The sequence below is a fragment of the Sphaerodactylus townsendi genome, linkage group LG04 (assembly GCF_021028975.2).
Source record: "Sphaerodactylus townsendi isolate TG3544 linkage group LG04, MPM_Stown_v2.3, whole genome shotgun sequence".
Lineage (NCBI taxonomy): Eukaryota > Metazoa > Chordata > Lepidosauria > Squamata > Sphaerodactylidae > Sphaerodactylus > Sphaerodactylus townsendi.
Genome location: NC_059428.1, coordinates 138,619,558 through 138,638,793, shown reverse-complemented (window position 1 = coordinate 138,638,793; position 19,236 = coordinate 138,619,558). Strand labels below are relative to the sequence as shown.

General features: G+C 50.5%; 1 protein-coding gene across 4 annotated transcripts in view; it reads right to left on the bottom strand.

Annotated features, from left to right (window-relative positions):
• LOC125431154 (katanin interacting protein) overlaps positions 1-19,236 on the bottom strand; it is a 28,833-nt gene that overhangs the window by 6,039 nt on the left and 3,558 nt on the right. For 3 of the 4 annotated variants that reach the window (XM_048493850.1, XM_048493848.1, XM_048493847.1), the window contains exons 3-19: positions 18,854-19,023; positions 17,778-17,872; positions 16,574-16,708; positions 15,598-15,711; positions 14,518-14,794; positions 13,349-13,498; positions 12,396-12,574; positions 11,011-11,114; positions 10,374-10,476; positions 9,722-9,934; positions 8,837-8,977; positions 7,034-7,817; positions 2,985-3,716; positions 2,041-2,249; positions 1,591-1,666; positions 963-1,140; positions 19-184 (exon numbers count right to left, since the gene is read on the bottom strand). In XM_048493850.1, the coding sequence (XP_048349807.1) occupies positions 19-184; positions 963-1,140; positions 1,591-1,666; positions 2,041-2,249; positions 2,985-3,716; positions 7,034-7,817; positions 8,837-8,977; positions 9,722-9,934; positions 10,374-10,476; positions 11,011-11,114; positions 12,396-12,574; positions 13,349-13,498; positions 14,518-14,794; positions 15,598-15,711; positions 16,574-16,708; positions 17,778-17,872; positions 18,854-19,023 (3,826 nt within the window). The remainder of the gene's footprint in view (positions 1-18; positions 185-962; positions 1,141-1,590; positions 1,667-2,040; positions 2,250-2,984; positions 3,717-7,033; positions 7,818-8,836; positions 8,978-9,721; positions 9,935-10,373; positions 10,477-11,010; positions 11,115-12,395; positions 12,575-13,348; positions 13,499-14,517; positions 14,795-15,597; positions 15,712-16,573; positions 16,709-17,777; positions 17,873-18,853; positions 19,024-19,236) is intronic. The other variant, XM_048493849.1, reaches the window with a different exon arrangement.

Below are 19,236 nucleotides of genomic sequence, written 5' to 3'. Positions count from 1 at the left end.
GCCTGGCCTCTTGCTCACCCCGCGGTATGTATCCTCTGGAGATTTATTATAGTTCCAGATGCGGAGCCCTGCAATGTCCTCAGCTTGGGCAAACTGAACGATAAGTCTGTGATCTTCTCCAGGACTGAATGGAATAAGCCACATGTGGTCATCTTCCATCGTGATGTTGGTCCCGTCTATTAGCCTAAAAGAAAACAGGAAGCCTGTCAAGGCAGCTTTTGGCACCCAGGAGGAGGCCAGAGAAAGGAGGGGGCACACTAGAACCTCCTGAGCAAGCATCACACAGGAGTGTCATTTCAGACTGAGGTGCCATGAAAAAACATGCAACGCTACGGCCTGGCTCCAACCACGAAAGGCCCAATCTGGCAATTCAGCCTTCAATTGTGTCCAACTCCCAGGAACTAGAGTGGCAGCCTGGGTTCCCAACATCTGCCAAACCTCTGCTTTGGATTCTGGCCAGCAGCCCCCTCTCCCCCCAAATGAACTTGCCAGGCCTGTGGGGGTCACAGTGCTGCAGTGTTTCACCTGCACTCGTATCAATCAGCAGGTGGCAGAAGGGGGATGAGGAGGCTGCTGCTAGGGCAAAGGGAAGAAGGCCTATTGAGCTCCCTGGCCAGGTAACAGGTCTGACAATCAGAGGAGGGATGCACAGAGCAGCCAGCCTTCTGGGGCACAAAGGCCCAGCGTTTGGGAGGAGGGAGCAGGCTCTGATTCAGCCTGCTTGAGAGTCAGCCACCATTTCTCCCAGAAGCACCCCAAACAGATTCAGTGAACAAAGGGTGTGGAGGGCAAATCACGGCGAGAGGATCAGCCTTATTCATGAATTGGGGCGTTTCCATCCTGCTTTTCTATTCTACCACCTGCCCAAGACCAAAAAAACACAAACAGGGTACATCTCAGGAATATCCTGGGCTGGATCCTGGGCTACCAAGCACTTTCTTGGACTACCCCACAAGGCTCACTTGTCTAAGGTCCTGGAATCCTCCGTGTACTCTGCGAGGTCATTCAGGTCCTGAGGAGAGGCTGAGATCTGATCCAAAGTCAACGGCACAGCTTGTCCACCCTTTCCGACCACTTCAAACCCCGTTAGTCCGAGGTAATGCGAGTCTCCCCAAGAAGCTGCGAAGTTCAGTAGAAGGCCTAAATACAAGCAGACATCGAAAATGATCAGCTAGCAGTGGAGAACTCCAAGATCTGTGCTTTCACTCCAAGGAGAATTGGGGGGAGGGGGGAGGTCACTCCCCTTTGTAAAGGGATCCATCTCCCAGGGCAATGTGTAGGTGTGGACTGACTGGATAACATAGCATCTGGGTAGGGTACTGAAGTGCCCTGCTGGGCCAGACCTAGGCCCAAGAACAGCCATGCTCCAGCAGTGGCAAGACAGAACTGTAGAAGAGCCAGAAAGCCCTGTCTGCAGCATCCATCTTCAGAGGCGTCAGAGTCTACAGTGCGTGAAGAAACACTTCCTTTTCCATGTTCTGAATCAGCTGCCCACCAATCTGAGTGGATGATCTGGATTTGGAGCGTTGGGCACAGCATTGGAGAGCTTTGCCGGAAACAGCAACATGCAGGGGAGGGAGGGAGGCTTACACTTTCCGGTGTAGACACCCGGTTCCTTGGTCACCATCTCTGGGATGGAATCGGGCACAATGCTTTGCTCTTGGCTCTGCAAAAAGGCCAGCATTAGCTTTAAGGGAACACTGGGAAGGCCTGTTCCCTGAGCACTGCACACATCTGGGACCCTGGCTTTGTTCAGGATGTCCTGAGTCTTGAATATGCCCCTCCTCCTCAAGGCCAGAGGGAGCATCCTGGGCCACCTGGTCCAAAAACGACATGAGGAAGGGAGGCGGGTGCCCTGTGGGGGAGGGCCAGATTAGCGTGCCCATCCCCTGCCACCTCATAGAGCACAGTGACACCCCACCCCCCGCACAGCTTGCAAACCCCGTTCCGACAGCTCCCAGTTCCACAAAAGAAAGGGCTCCCCCTCTTATTATCCTCTCCGAGCTCAAGAGCCAATGGTGGCTGCTGGTAACACCCTACCTGTTGATCTCTGGCCCTTGAGCCAGCTTGAGTGAAGGGCCGTTCGTCCCCCTCCCCGTCGGCAGTTCTCGGCCTCTTCAGCTCTTCCTCGTACCGCAGGCTGCTCACGCTCCTGACTTCCTCGTCGTAGGTCTCGTCATAACAGAACATGGCCTCCAAAATATCGTCATCAGTTGTGAACAAAATGGTGTCTCCAAACTGTTCCGGAGCTGAAATGGTCAACTCTATAGTGGTCAAGTCAACAACGCCAACCCCCCCCCCTTATTCCGCAGGCAAAGCTCTGTGGGGAGGGGACTCATACAGCCACCGCAGGAGACTAAGAGTTCCATGCCTCCCCTTTCTAACATCTATTGAACACAAACAGTACAGCAGGGAACATGCAGACCACCATGGCAGAGACAGGCAAGGAGCCAGTGGTGGAAGACACAGGAAAGCGGCCAGCAAGGCCTAACCGGGTCTGTGGGAAAAGAATGCAGAGTGAGGTCACTCCAGGCAGAGGAAATAGCCTGGCTGGAAGGGCAGAACATCTCAGGCACTTCTGGGCACAAGGCTGGGACCACAGGGAGATATGAGAGGAGTCCTGATGGGGGCAGAGCAGGGTCCTCTACAGAACTGCCTGAAGGACCAGTCAGGGCAGGCAGCCGTCTGCTGCCAAGATGGGGCTGAGGGGCAGGAAACCTATTTGGGCACTGCAGCACACAAAGAATTCAAAAGAATTCCTTTCCAAGGAGGATCTTTTCTATTCTCAAGTCCAGATCTGGCCAAACCAGGTCCAGTGGCAAATGGCCCTCCCTTTCCTTAGGACTGCCCTGTAGCAAAGGAAAGGCAGCAGGCGGTGGGGGAGGACAGAGCAGTTGCCTCTCCCTCCTGCTCTGCAAGGGCAACGATGGCAAACCAAAAAAGAAAGGAAGGGAGGAGGGAGGGAGGGAGGGAACCCTACACACCTCCAGAGAGGGCCCCAGAAGCCTTGGCAATTTCGCCTTTGAAGATACACTGCTCGTCCAGAAGCATGGCAATGTCCTTGACGCCCCGGAAGGAGTGAATGCGAGATTTGTTGTAGTTCCAGATGCGAATCATGGCGACCGCACAAGGCTTTGCAAAGTCCAAAGAGATGTAGTGGGACTTGCCAGGGGTGAAGGGGGCCAGCCACAGATGCATATCGTCTTGAGTTCTGTTCACCCCATCCAGCAAATTGGCCACCACCCGAGGGTCTTTGCCGTAAGCAGGTAAGATGTTGATATCGGGCGGGTCGGCTCTGATCTTGGTAATCTGTATGGGGTCTCCTTCAGAGCTAAACAGTTCAATCCCGTTAAGGCCCACGTAATGCCGGTCTCCCCAGGTCGACTGGATGTTGAGTCTCAAATGCTGCCCGTAAGGCAAGACCGGGATTTTGAACTCATTCCCATCATCCAATTCCAGGCACTTTTCCCCTTGTCGTGGCGCAAGGATGGCCCCGGGATCCTTCGCTTTGAGCAGATGACCTCCTTGCTGGCTGATCTTCTGATGATGCAGAAATTCATCCAAGATATCGCCTTGGAAGTCCATGCTGGAGATCCGGCCGCGGTGGGAATGGTTGAACTTCAGGAGAGAATTCCATGACTCCTGCAGAGTGTGCTCCTGGGCACCGCCCCACTTGGCTCGGGAGGGCCTGGTGCCCTTGGCAGAGGGGGGCTCATCTGAAAGGGAAAGTAGGCAGGGTTAGCTACCAGGGCTTTCTTTGCTCAGCCTTCATCATCATCATCATCATCATCATCATCATCATCATCATCATCATCATCATCATCATCATCATCATCATCATCATCATCATCATCATCATCATCATCATCATCATCATCATCATCATCATCATCATCATCATCATCATCATCATCATCGCTATGCTGGAGGTATTATATTCTACCAGAAGGGTCTCCCATGCCAGACAGGTCTCAACTGAGAAACCAGACTAAGAGTGTCCACCAACCCATACAATATGGTGATACAAACGAAACATTATTCCATACCGCATCGGTCATCGCACAGGGGCCGCGTCGCACAAGGGCCGCGTCGCATGCTGGGGTCCCTGGGCATGCGTCGACAAGGGGGCTACAAGTGGACCAACCATCCAAAAGAAAGAAGTATAGTGCGCAAGAAAATTGTGCCATCATGGCTTGTTATTACAACTCAGAGCCAGAAAAAAGAGGATACTTGAAGCAGGTGTACAAACTGTGGAAACAACGCTACCCAGATTCGAATATCACTGAGCAAAGACTGGCAGATCAAAGGCGATTCATCACATGGAATAAAGTCTTTACAAAGATAGAACTGGAAGATGTCCAGAAAAATTGTGAAAAAAAAGCAACTGTAATATCAGATGAAAAAACGGTACATAATCCAGAAACAACAGGAGAGATCATAATAGAACTGCAAGATGAAAACGCCAGCACAGGGGAGAAAATAATAGTACAATCTCCAGAGAAAGTACAATAGTACAATCTCCAGAGAAAGTACAATAGTACAATCTCCAGAGAAAGTCCCCATGACAGAAAAAATTGATAGACTGACAGAAAGACAAAAAGAACTAAGGGAAAAGATCATCCACTATGGACAATCAAATGAGGAAAGACAACGGCTGCCAGCATTGAAAATGGTGCCCAAAAAAGACCTGGCAACCATAACGAGGGATGTAAACATGGCACTGATGACAATTGAAACAACATCCATCAAAGAAACTAATCAGCTTATGTACAGTACGGCAGTAGTGGTCACAACAGAAATGGGCATTGAAATACCTAAACCCAAGATAAATCAACCATCAAAACCAAAGTGGAAAATTAAACTGGAACAGAAGATCTGAAAACTAAGATCAGATGCCAGTAACCTGAAAAATATGAAAGAACAAAGGTTAAAGAATGGCAAGATCATGAAAGAATTAATTAGAAGGTACTGGCTAGACACTAGAACAATTGAAGAATCACTGGAGATCACCAAACAACAAATAACAGCCACAGCAAGAAAAATGGAAAGATATGAAGCAAGAAACATCCAGTACAGACAAAATCAGCAATTTCGTTCAAACCAAAGGCATTTCTACCAAAGCCTCAACACAAAAATCAATGTTGAAAGCAAAAAAACAGAAAAAAAATGCAACACTTCGATTTTGGAAAGATCTCTGGGAAAACGAGAAAGATTACAACAGGAAGGCGCAGTGGATAAAAGATTTTGAGAAAGATGTTGGCCAAAAACAAATGCAAGAGCTGGAAATAGCAACTGATATGCTAACAAACTGAAGCAAAAAAGTGAAAAACTGGACGGCACCAGGACATGATCAATTGCATGGCTTCTGGCTCAAATGCCTAACTAGTTTGCATCCGACAATGGCCAAGCAGTTCAATGAAGCCATGCAAAATGGTGAAATTGATCAATGGCTAACAACTGGGAAGACATACTTGATTCAGAAAGCTCCAGCCAAAGGAAAAATACCTGGAAACTACAGGCCAACAACATGTTTACCCACGATGCTCAAACTGCTCACTGGCATAATAGCAGATAACATCATGGACTACTTGGAAGCAAATAGCATCCTGCCAGTGAAGCAAAAAGGGAACAAAAGAAGAAGCAGGGGTACAAAAGATCAACTCCTGATAGACAAAATGATAATGGAGAATTGCAAGAATCGAAGAACAAATTTGCATATGGTCTGGATTGATTACAAGAAGGCATTTGACTCACTGCCCCATAGTTGGATCATGAAATGCTTGGAAACAATTGGCGTCAGCAAAAACATTCAAGTATTCACTGAAAAAGCGATGAGACAGTGGAAAACTGAACTGACAGTTGGAAATGAAAACTTCGGAACAGTCAACGTTAAGCGAGGAATTTTCCAAGGTGATTCACTATCACCTTTACTGTTTATCATTGCCATGATCCCACTAACAGTAATTTTAAAGAAAACAAAGTTGGGCTATCAAATGGCCAAAGACTCAGAAAAAATCTCACATTTGCTGTACATGGATGATTTGAAGCTGTATGGGAAATCAGACACAGAAATCCAGTCACTAGTAAACATAGTCTGAATATTCAGCACAGATATTTCGATGATAACCAGCTGGGGTCATCCCAGTGGTTATCAGCACGCTGGGCGCCATTCGGAAAACACTAGGGCAGCACTTGAAACATCTTCGAATTGACAAAATTAACATTTGTCAAATTCAGAAGGCAGCCCTGCTGGGATCCGCACGAATACTACGCCGATACATTACAACTTCCTATGCCTCAGGGTAAGGCTCAAATTGTATTTAAAGGCCAACAACCAGCGAAAGATCTGGCAGCTGTGAAATCTACAATAATAAGGTGGCTTACTAGCTCCTCTTCCTTCCTCTCCCCACAACAAACACCTTGTGAGGTAGGTGGGGCTGAGAGAGTTCAGAGAGAACTGTGACTAGCCCAAGGTCACCCAGCAGGAATGCAGGAGTGTAGAAACACATCTGGTTCACCAGATAAGCCTCTGCCACTCAGGTGGAGGAGTGGGGAATGAAACCCGGTTCTCCAGATTAGAATCCACCTGCTCTTAACCACTACACCATGCTGGTAGAGTTGGCTGCCATGTGCCATCCATCAGGGAGCATGAGGAAGGTGTGCCTCTTGGGGCAGGTATAGGAAGCTCACAGACATCTTTGTTCCACTAGACTTGGGCACAGCTAGATAAACAACATTCACAAAACATTTTCTTGAGCAGCTCTCTGAATGAAGGGGTGCCACAGAAATGTTTTAAGTAAGGGCCCCAATCTCATTGAGAGCTCTAAGAGTAAGAACCAGCACTTTGAATTTTGCTGGGAACTGACCAGGAGCCTCTGCAGATTTTTCATCTGAGGATCAATCTGGTCTCTGCTTCCCTCCCCTGCCAAGAGCCCCGCGGCCACATATGGAGCAATGGGCTTTCTGGACAGCCCCAGGCAAAGGGCAGCACGGTCACAGCCTCACTTGGGCACATGGTCATGACCTCTCTTACCTCTGTTGCGGGGAGCTTCACCTTCACCACAGTCACTGCTGGAGTCCTCCTTTCCTCTCTTTCTCCCAGAGGAAAGCTGCTCGGGTGGGCCGCTAGGCTTATGGGACAGCAGATTCAGGAAATCCAAGTCAGCAGCAGACAGCTCCCTTGCCAGTGTCAGTGCCTTCATCTCAGCATCCACAGCCCCACTGCAGCAGCCTCTCTCAGATGCAGCTGGACGGAGGCGGGGGCTCTCACGCGTCATTTCTAGGGAGACCTTTCTCCTGTCCTCAGGGAGCAGCTGGGCCCTGAAGTCCAAAGGAGGCTCTGATTCAAGCCACAAAGGCAGCTTTTCTGGACCGGAGCTGAGTTTGCTTTTTTCCTTTGTGCACGAAGAGGGCAGAATCGGAGTCATTTTTCTGCTTGAGAGTTTGTCCATTTGCTCGCTCAGAGAAAGTTTATCCTCAGAATGGGCAAATTCTGGGATCTCTGGAGAGGAAGAGCTCTGGACATTTTCCATGGAAATGGAGTCTGAAGGCACTGGGGGACATTCCTGGACCTTAACAAGGCTGATGGGGATCACTGGTTCCTCTACAGGAGAGTTTGGATTTAACAGCAGCCCACTCGACCCCTCATTCCAAACCCTCCCTTCCCCTTCTTCAGGAGAAAGGGTGCTGCTCTTCCGGAGATCAATGGTAGTGCTGTCCTCAGGATCAAAAGTCCCACAGCTTTTTGGCAATTCTCCAGCAAAGACCAGGGTTCCATCCACATAGACAGTGACCTTTCTGGCTCCTACATCAAGATCCTGAAGGATCACAGATAAACAGTGATGAAGTCACAGCTCCCCCTTATTTGTATTTCCTCCTGTCTCGAAAAGCCCAAATGGCAATGCATAAAGAGAGACGCCACTCACATAGAACGTTTCTAAAAAGCAGATTCCAACCCAAGTCATTGAATGCTGCAAAAATCTTTTCAAGAGTCATGCGTGCAAGGTGCTAAGGAATCTCATCGCAGCCTGCACTTTTCCTACAATCTCTGTCGCTAAATATACTGTTTGCAAAGCTTTTCCTTCCGTCTCTGACACCAATTTGCTCTAGATAATCTCCCTGTTTTGCAGACTGGACTCGTAGCCTGTCAGCCTACCCCCACTGCCAACCCAGTCCACACTCTGAAAAGTTGAGAAAGGGGCACTTTTCTTGGGTTACACAGCACATATTTCCCATCTATTGGTGCTGACAGAGGAGCACCTTGAAAAAAAACAAATGATGAATGAGAAAGGATAGAGATGAGTTCATCTCTAATCCAGCATGGAAAATCCTCTTTGTCTCGAACATGACTCCCTACAGCAATTTTTGAGAGTATCTCAGGACCAAAAACTGCAATCTGCCACAGGATGTGGCATTTGTTCCACACAAGCCACTTAATCACATTGTTCTACATGTTGGCTTAGAATGTCACCATGTCTGTGCATGCAGCTGGAAACCAGGCTAGATCCCAGTGGCAGCAACCAGCAGGCAAGGTAACTCACTGCTCCTGATGATGATGCGAACAAAATCACAACCAGATCAATCTAACAGTCCTGTGACTTGGAATCCTACACAGACCTCGGCTTGCTCTTGTGGCTGTTCTGTAGATACTGCTGATCTTTTATCAAAGGTGTCACAAAATAACTTCTCTGGCACTGAGCAGAAGCCACCGTAATGAGAATACAAAACCGTTCATTTATCCCTGGTCTGGTCTGGTCTTCTTCCTCCTTCCCTCCCTCCCTCTAAGGAAGGTCTGGAAATGCTGAAAAGGGCCCCCAAGAAAGAAGCAGTCACTTACGCCAAGGAGGAGCGAGTAGTGATTCCAAATCCTAATCCTGGATATCCCAAAGTCACCTGACAGGCTGGGGTTTCGGAGTACGAAGTAGAGCTGCAAAGGTGGCTGGAAGGGGCATGTCCAAGGGCAAAGGTCTTTGCTGACCTGCACAGCAAGGAAGGGGGAACTCTCACCAAGAGAGCAGAAAGACTGAGGTGCCCCCGCTCGGCATTTCCCAGAAGCAGCAGCCTCCAGAGAGCCGCACGGGGCTGCGTAGCCACCAGGCAACCCAAGAACATTCTAAGCAAATTAATCCGCTTTCCGGCACGGCAGGATCTCAAGTGGACATTTAAGTACAGATTAACAGGCTGGATCTCCGAGTGAGGCCAGCATTTCTGGGTGAAAGAAGCCACTGGCCATCTGGCTGGCATGAAGAAGTTTATCAAATGTACCAGCTGGCATGGAATGTGAACATTACAGGTAAAGAAGCTGCCCAGCCTTTGTAGAAGCTCCTGACACAGCTTACAGGCTTATGCTGGTTAGGAGCCCTAAGAAAATATTTCTGGGCTGCTTTCTTCCTGCAAATGGACCCAAAGTAGCTTACAGAACTCTCCGTAATGACAATAAGAAGGAGAATGAGAATAAAACATCCACCATGTGGCTAAGAGATGCCTGTTGCTGGGGAAGGGAGGGAAACCGGCACTCCCCACAGTGCAGGCCTCCCAGGCCTTCCGCCCATCCCTCCCATGGCAGCCACTTACCTGACCAGCTTCATTCAAGCCACCTAAGCCGGAAGCACAACACGAACATGCTGAAGGGCAAAATCAGTTCAAAGCTTTCCCAGGAGGCCTTTGGCTCTCCACGGAAGAACAGGACAGGTGCAACGGAGGGGCAACTGCGAGGGCTTACGTGCAGGTTCCTGTTGACCAGGCAGCAGAGGTCACCGGGTGAGTCAGTGTGCCTGATGTCCACATCGTGAGGAGACACAAACACTTTCCCATTGTGCAGGTCAAAGAACTCCACTTCTGCCAGGCCCACCCTCAGGGGACTCCCCCAGTTGGAGTGAATCTCCAGGGTGATATAAATGGCATCCCGGACATCTCGCCCCAATTCTAGCTGGTCCTGAAAGGACAGACAGACGCATAAAATGAACTCGGGCGTCAAGGGGACGCAGAGAAGACGGCACCCGAGCAGTGCCGGGGGCTCCTGGGATTTGGGGCAGCAACAAAGAAGGCCCTGCCTTCTTTCATGCACACAGCAAATGACAGCCACAGCAGAATTTATTGACACTGTTCCAGTGACTGAATGTCAAATGTTCCTATCAAGAGAGGAGGCATTTTCACCAGGCCTGGAAGCACAGACACAAGGACGGTTCTGCCATTCCTAAAGCTCTGGATGTGAACTCGGCAACAGATGAGAGCCCCCTGTCCCCCCGTCAAGGCTTCCCAGGCCTTCTGGGCTCTTCCTTCCAGGCCAGCCCTCCCTCTGTGGAGACAGCGGCTGTGCTGGAGGATAAGCGGATTACCAAGCTGTGCCTTCTGTAAGTGAAACTATTTCATACCAGAGCTGCAGGCTCCAGCTGGACAGGGGCTGGGACTGCAGGACCACAGCAGGCCAACGGGCTCTCAATCTCCTGCAGAACTTTCAGCAGCTTCTTCTGTGGCCTGAAAGAGGGAGACCCAACACCTAAAGAAGGGCTCCCGACACAAGCACCCCCTGATCCTTCAGCCCAAGACGGGGGCACCCAGCTGCTCTCTCAGGGGGAGTGACAGGTGAGATCTGGGCAGTCACACAAAAGGTCCCAGTAGGAAGCAGGCATGGTGGCCAGGCAGACCATCACTCAAGGCCTGTTCCAAGAGAACCTTTTGAACATGCCAATCCCGGGGACGGGAACTGGCAAACTCCCTGCTAGCCTTGGCTTCCTCATGCAGAACTACAGCTTGCCCCCCCAGCCCCCAAATGACCAGAGCTACCCGCTAAACCAGGAGGAGCTGGTGGCCAACCAGCTGACCCCCAGCCCAGGTCTGCTCCACCCCTGCCATAAGCCCACCCGCTCTTTCCAGGGAAGGCCCCTGCCACTTGCCCCGCCCTTATGCGGATGGTGGGGGTTTTGTCCCAAGAGCCAGCAAGAGTCATGTGGACATCAGCCCCCTGTGCAAACTGGCCCCTGACAATGCAAAGACTCTCCCCACAGCAACCTGCTTCCTGAGAGGCTGATCCTGTTGACGGCTGTGGAGACTTCTCTGCCTTCCGGTTGCTTCACAGGAGCGTCGCTGGCTGCAGAAGCAGATGGTGATGGCCACTGAGGGGGGGGGGGGAGAAATACCCTTCAGAGAGCTTAGACCAGTAATGGGGGGGGGGGTTGAGCTGGTTGTTTACTGGAAAAAAGCTCAGGGCCTCCTAGGCTGCCTGCTGGCCTGCACATTTCTTCCTTTCTCCCCTGCAGGAGCAGCAGATGCTGGCAGAAAAGCTTGGGTGGAACTGTCCCCCGTCCCCCGTCCCCCCACTTATGAAGGAACCTGGGAGCAGCATGGGCTACATTATATTAATACTATACATACTGTAAGTACTATAAATACTGACCTCTATAAATAAATATTGCTGATTTATGAACCATTTTTAGAAACAATAACAAAAGTTTCAAAACGTATGGAAAACATGAATAAAATGGCAATTCAACAGCCAAGAGAGCCAGCGTGGTGTAGTGGCTAAGAGCAGGTGCACTCTAATCTGTGGAACCGGGTTTGATTCCCTGTTCTGCCACTTGAACTGTGGAGGCCTATCTGATGAACTAGATTAGCTTGTGCACTCCAACACATGCCACCTGGGTGACCTTGGGCTAGTCACAGCTCTCTCAGCCCCACCTACCTCACAGGGTGTGGGGGGGGGGGAGGGAAAGGAGATTGTCAGCCCCTTTTGTGTCCTCTGTATCAACCTCACCACTGGGACTATACAATGCCCAGCATCTCCCAGAGGGCCTCTAGCACCTTTTTGATGGAAGAATTCCCTTCTGCGATGAGCCCAGTGTCTGCCAGACTTGCCCAGAAATAAGAGTTTGAAGAAGAGTTTGGATTTATAACCCCCACCCGCTCTCCTGTAAGGAGACACAAAGGGGCTTACAACCTCCTTTCCCTCCCCCGCAACAAACACCCTGTGAGGTGGGTGGGGCTGAGAGAGTCCTGAGAGAACTGTGACTAGCTCAAGGTCACCCAGCTGGCACGTGCTGGAGTGCACAAGGTAATCTTGGTTCACCAGATAAGCCTCCACAGCTCATGTGGCAGGGCAGGGAATCAAACCCGGTTCTCCAGATTAGAGTGCACCTGCTCTTAACCACTACGCCATGCTGGCTCTCCCTGGGAACAGTGAGGGATGTGCCATCTTTTTACTGGCAAGTGGATACTGGCTTTCAAATCAATCACAGGTGACACCTGCCTTTTGCTTGCTCAAAAACCCCTCTTTGTTACCCCGCAAAGGCGCTTCTCTCTACTCCAGGAAGTCCCTGAGAGGATTGGTGGCCTGCCAGGCGGCGGGACTGGCAAAGGGCATGTTCAGGCTGGGCTGGCCAAATAGGTCCTGCACTGACCTCTGTTGAGGCTGCCTGCTCCAGCTGGGAGCCCCGAGACGCTTCCTGGAGCCTGCAGAGAAGCTCGTTCTCCACTTGCACAGCCTTCAGGACAAGGGAGGCAGAGTGTGCCGGGTCCTTCTTCTCACACACGATCTTCCGAGTTGCAGAGAGTGGCCTTTCTGAGCGGCTGACTGGCCCTGGCATCCAAAACAGAAGACACCCTCAGACTACAGTCTGAAAGCACCAAGTGCTGCAGGATATCCTGTCAGAGACACCCCCACACCAAGGCTGAAGTGGAGCTGGGAAGATGGCAGCACAGCTGCCAGGTGAGAGGTTCCTAGAAGAGACACCAGGATGGAGAAGGCCCCGCTTTCTACCACATGGGATGGACAGAGGGGCATGTTCAAGGCCTGAGTGCCTATCCCTCCCACCCAGGTCAGAATAGCTCCCTAGAGAACAACTGACAATCTGGCATCAATCAGACTCCATTGGATATAATCCCTACTTGGCCCCACAAGGAACACAGCCAGCCCAGCAGCAGAGGAACAGGGCAAGGTCCCATTCTCCTTCAAATTCTCCACTGCACAAGAGAATGCCTGCAGGAACACTGAAACAGAAGAGGAAGGCTCGGCTGTTTCACCTGCCTGCGATCCAGAAACAGATCCCAGGCACGGCTAGCAGAAAAAAACACCGTTGGTAATCACAGCCCCAGTCCCAGAGATTTACAAATAGGGTGGCAAGGAACGTGAAGACCAGCAGTTTCCTGGACCTCTAGGCATTAAGAAGAGAGATCTTGGAAGCTGGGGAAGCTGAGAAAGAGCCAGCAGGATCGGGAGTCTGAGCAAGAGAAGGGCGCTCGCTTGCTGCCTGCAACACATCACACCCGTAATGCAAGAGCCAGGTCTTCCCTTGGCAGTCGCCCCACCAGGCTGCTCTGAGACACAGGGGGTGGAGCAGAGCATCTCCCTTACTGGAAGGGGCTGCTTCCTGTCCTTCCTGTTTCAGACACCCAGCAGAGAGGGGATGGGCGGTTTGGCTTTTAACCATCACAGGCTTGGTGGGGATGTAGGATTCAGCATTCTCCCTCCTTTTGGCAGAAAGCACTCGTTGTTTCTTCAGGCCTGCAGAAAAACCAAACCAAAAGGCGGAGAGTTAAATTCGGGAGATGTATCTGAGAGAAAGACAGCAAAGTCTGCAGACAAAGGCAAGCAAGATGCAGAGCTGCACGCCCCCCCCCCCCCAACCAGTGCTCTGGGGTCACTCCACACCTGCAGCACCCAACAGGCTCGCTTTTTTGTCCCAATCAGGTCAAACTTCTAACGCTGATGCCAGCACACCTCTCCAGATCATGTGGAAGCACAGCATTGTGGGAGACAAGGATACTTACAGCATGCCACACCACACCTATCAGGTGATAGTCACAGGGCAATCACATGAGAGTTTTTAAAAATGAAGACATGAGTTGTACTTTATTTAAAACTAATCTTCAGAGGGAATCTATCTAGGTGATTGAGATATTCCCAGAATCGTGCCACTGCTTAAAATAACAAATTGCTGCTGCTAGAAAGATATATGTAACCAGCCTGCTATATGTATCCACTGCCATCTGTGCATTCTGTCCTTGATCTTCACTTTATGACTTCACACACTTTGTAGACAACTAGGCTTCCCCTGGTACGCCTGTCCAATGGGAACTGTGTTACATCCGTTATCTCGTAGGGCAGCAAGCCAGGTGGCTCTCTCTTCCAATCTGCCTCCGACCTTAGGGCGCCTCAGCTCCAAAGACTGTTTTTCTCAAACTCTTGGGAAAACGGGAGGGGGGTTCTCTGCGAGGAATAAAGGGGACTGCAAATGCCAGCTTCCTTTGTCAGAACTAGCTTTGCACATGTGGTGCTTCCATGCCTATTCAATAAACGCTACTGATCAGTACTTCAGAGTCCATTTATTGGCTTAAGGTTCTGAGACCCAACATTAACAGAGTTTCAAGACAGGTCTACTGATTGCTCTTCCAGACAAACAATATTCTTTCGTCTTTTGGAGCTGATATAACAGCTTGTGGTCTAAAGAGGTCTCTGATTTTGAAGACATCTCTCATGGGTTCTGCAGTGCTGTTAGCACACTAGTAAAAGACTGGACTTACTTGGAGAGTTGGCCTTTGTTTCCAGCACAATGAGAGGATCAGCAGACAGGCCACAGCGTCTTCCAGCCACTGGAGAGGAGGCTGCAGCCCAGTTAAAGGTCTCAGGACTCTCCTGGGAAGCTTCCACTGGCTCTTCGGTCATGTAGGGTTCAGCAGGCCCCTCCTCTTCCACAGAGTCTGAGTCCTCTCCACCAGATAATTCCAGTGGGGCAGCATCCACCCAGTCTTCCACCATGGCTTCCTGGCTCACATCCAACTGCAAACTCTGCTGGAGTTCCTGGCAAACAGGATGGTCAGCAGTCTCACACTGGCTATGCAAACTCCTCCCCACACCCTCTGCATAAAAAACCCCGCAAGTTCGTTAAACAGGGTAGAGAAAGACCTGAATTTTATACAAATATATTAAATCTCTGTATCAGTGGCGTATCTGCCCAGGGACAAGGGGCTACCCTTTGTCCCCGGGCGCCACTAATCTGGTCACGTGTGGGGGGGCTGGGGTGCAAAATTGGCTCCATCATGTGACTAGATCTAGCGCGAAGACGAGGCAGCAGGAAGTCCTGCTCCTGCTTCGTCGTCTTCAGGCTCCCTCGGCCCCGCCCATGTCATCATCGACATGGGTGGGGCCAAGGACGGCCGAGGATGCCCCCCCTCGGGCTCCTGGGAGCCAGCAGCCCAGTTTCTGCCCTCGCCTCTGGGGAAAGACTGCCATCCTCTGTCCTTTGAGAGGTGCTTTTATAAGCACTGAGGTCAGGGGCAAAGCTTGGGGGCGCGCAGTGGGGGGGGCGGGGCACCCAGCACCCCCTCCCGATCTGCCTCTGCTCTGCATCTTCAGAAATCTCAGCTAGAAGCACTAACTGAAGCCAAATCTCCCATTCTTTGGGTCTGGGGTTCTCTTATGTGCATGACAAGGTGGGAAACTCAAAGAAGAACTGAAGTTTTGAAAGAGGAGGTCTTGCTACATTCCAGCCTCCCCACCTCAGGTCAACTATGGACTGCACATGAGCAAAGCCATCCCCAGCTATGAAGAAGTCCTGCCCACCTTTGGGTGCATCATCATGTCAAGGCCTGGGTGTTCGGTACCTTTGCTTTGCTGAGGCTAAGCAGCAGGCCTTCCTTTTCAGCATCCTCACCCACAGTTATTTCTGTCTTTGGAATGGAGTCCCTGGAGGCTGGGCCTTTAGGAGACTTGAGGCTCTGGAAGAGACAGAACTTGCTGCAAATCTGCCTCTATGCAAAGAAGGAAAAGGCTAAGAGCAAAACTTAGAATGTCATCTGATTGCTTGGCATGACTATAGTTCTGCTAGTCTGAATAAGTATCCTGGACCCTCCTGATAGGCAATGCTATCCAGTTTAATTTAACAGACAAAACCATCCTGGCAGTTGGGACGTCCAAAACGCTCAGAGAAGAAAAGTAGAAGAACAGTTTGGATTTGTCCCTTGATTTTCTCAACCGTAAGGAGTCTCAAAGCAGCTCACAAATCCCTTCCCTTCCTCTCCCCCCCTCACAACAGACACTTTGTGCGGTAGGTGGGGCTGAGAGAGTTTTGAGAGAACTGGGACTAACCCAAGGTCACCCGGTACGAATGTAGAAGCTGAGAAACAAATCCAGTTCACCAGATAAGACTCTGCCGCTCAAGTGGAGAAGTGGGGAATCATACCAGGTTCTCCAAACTAGGGTCCACCACTCTTAGCCACTACACCATGCTGGTTCTCAAGTACAAGCGACTGCTCAAAATATAAAAAGGTTTCAAAAAGCAGTGAAGAGACCAGGAATCTCAGCTGGAAGGGGAAGAGGCCCCTGTGGGCTCCTGGTGGTATCAGGGAGAGGAAAGCTTGACAGGTTCACAGATGCTCTCTGCAGGGGACTTTCCATGCCTGGATGATTGTGCAAGCAACCAAGTAAGGTGTGGGGGGTGAGGGAAGCCTGTGTCCCCAGATGCTGCCTGTCAATCCCATGCATAGCTGAGATGGGCAACTGAAGCTCAGTGACAACAGAGGGGCAAACTGACCCTCCCTCTTTGCTGGCATTTGAGTCAAAGGAAGAAGAGACGCACACCTGGGTAGGGCCATTTTGCTCACAATCGCTTGTCTCCTGGTCAAGGCTTTCGTAAGGTTCAAAGTCATCGGAGTACTCCACTGGAGGGGCCACATACAGCTTAGATCCACCCTCTGTTTTGATCTGTACGGTTTTCTAGAAAGAACAAGCCCATTACTGACGTTAGTGGGACTCTCTGAGTGACCTCAGGCCAGTCAGAATCTCCAGGACTGGCCTACCTCAGAAGACTATTGTGAGGATAATTCCAACGCCAAAAAAATACAAAAAATATTGCATATGTCTACCGTATAGGCAGAGGCAGTTTTTTTCTGAAGAAAATTTTCAGGGGAAAAAACTTTTTTTCTGAATGTTTCCATTCCCCCCTCCCCCCCGGGGCCTGTCACTGGGTGATTTGAGTTCCAGCGTTATAAGGGGAGGGAGGGGAACCTCCACATTGTGCATAGTTTTCTGAATCTCTTTCTTTCGGTCATCATCTTTTGTCTAACATTAAAAAGAAACAACCCCAAACACCATAACCCTTCGCTCGTCCTACTGGCTGTTTTCAGAAAGGTTCCATACAATATCTCCCCAAGACATCTGTTTAAAAAAGCCCCTCCGCATGCAGGCTAAGGCAGGAACAAATGCTGAAACAGCAGTTGTATAGTCAAAGGACCAGGGGAACCTTGAGATACATGATTTTACTTAGAAAAAGCATCCTCTGTTTCCATCGTCACTTGATTATAGACGGCTGATGAAGGAGAAGGCCATCAGCTGAAAGGAAACTGTCTCAGGAGTGGGCTAGGAAGCGGCTGTTCCCAGCCAAGCTAAGAAGAAGAGTTTGGATTTATACCCCGCCTTTCTCTCCTGTAAGGAGACTCAAGGTGGCTTACAAGCTCCTTTTCCTTCCTCTCCTCAAAACAGATACTTTGTGAGGCAGGTGGGGCTGAGAGAGTTCAGAGAGAACTGTGACTGGCCCAAGGTCACCCAGCAGGAATGTAGGAGTGTGGAAACATCTGGTTCACCAGATAAGCCTCTGTCGCTCAGGTGGAGGAGTGGGGATTCAAACACGATTCTCCAGATTAGAATCCATCTGCTCTTAACCACTACACCACGCTGGCTAATCTCCCAGGCTCCAAATGTGTCTCTTTTGGTCCCCCCGCTGCCCAGTCTGGTTGAAGGTAGGGGCCCAGCTGCACAGAACAGGCCCTCCCTCGGCTTTCCATACCGGGAGCCATTCTCTGCGCTGGATGTTACTTGGGGCACTCTGTGTGCTCCTCCCTTGGGCGTCTCCTCTGCTCAACGGGGCTCCTGGGCCAGTATCTGAAAAGAAATTAGGGGCAGGGAATGACATAGGAACAGGAAGGGTCAAAAGCCATCAAAGTCTACCCTCCTGGTGTAAGGAAGGACTGAAAATAATGTACATTCCTATCAGCTGATTCATAGGAGATCACATGGAAATGAGGCACCAAATACAGAGAGGGGTCCTTGTTATTCAAATAGTCCTGTTTCTTGGGCAAGAACAGCAGTGAGCTGTCCCTTTTTTCTTATAGTCCTGACTATAAGACATATGTGTCTTTCTGGCAGCAAGATGTGTTTCTAAAACTGCAGCATTTGCACGGGAGAGTGAGCTCCTCCGCTCCTTTCCGTCCTTTAGGGCCAGGATGGGGAGGTCAGGAGGTCTGAGGACCAAATCCCAGACCAGGGGCACTCTCTTGCTCCCACCACCTCACCTGGCAGCACACCAGGAAAGCTCACTAGCAGTCACTGCTCTTGTTCTCCCTCCACCGACCTTACTCCTCTCCTGAACTGTCTTTTTCCACTATGAGAACAGCCAGCAGGGAAAAAGCACCCCTCTGCATGCCCAGCTGCTCTTGCCAAAAACCCGCCTGCCAATAAATGATGCCGCTTCCACCATCCATCTTGTGCCTCTTGGCAAGAAAAGTTAAAAATGAAGGATGTGGTTTGCAATAAGGTCAGTAAAGTGACTGAAGGAGGAAGCAACTGCAGCAAGGAGGGGGGGACTTTTGCTTCTTGGCTGCTATTCCAGCCACTGCCCCTAAAGAAACACCTCACTGCCAACGGCCTAGTGCAGGGGCAGGCCGATACCAGCCTTGCGCAGACAACTTGTTGTTGCCACAGTGCCTGAGGTTCACTAATGTATCTTCAAGTTATGAAGTGAAAGAGAGCACCCAGGATTTCTCATCCAACTGAAGACACAGCTTATGCTCAGAATCCCCTGATCCAGACATGTTCTTGCTTAGGAACAAAATGTGAGATCTACACCAGAAGGCTGGCACCTACCGTTTGCCCTTGCTGTTCGTGCGCCACTTCTGGAAGCGAGCTGAAAGCTGACCTTCTTGCAGCAGGTGCTCGGCTCTGAATGGGCTCCGTTCACATACAGAGTAAAGCCCTGCTCCAGCTGCTCCAGTTTAATCTGGATGGGGTCTTTCTTCTGGAGACGCTTCAAGATCCTGAAAACAAAAGGTCAGCCATTCCGTGCTCTGTTGCTTCACATGCAAGGTAGTGTCACAGCGCAGGCTTAGGCATAATTATTCCAGCCCAAGCCCACTGACTGGCCCTTAGCAGTGACGCAGCTGAGAACTGGGGCACAACTGGACCGACAAGGCAACAATCCCTGTTAACTCAAACAAGAGCAGCAGCAAACTGGAAGCCTTGAGAAAGCC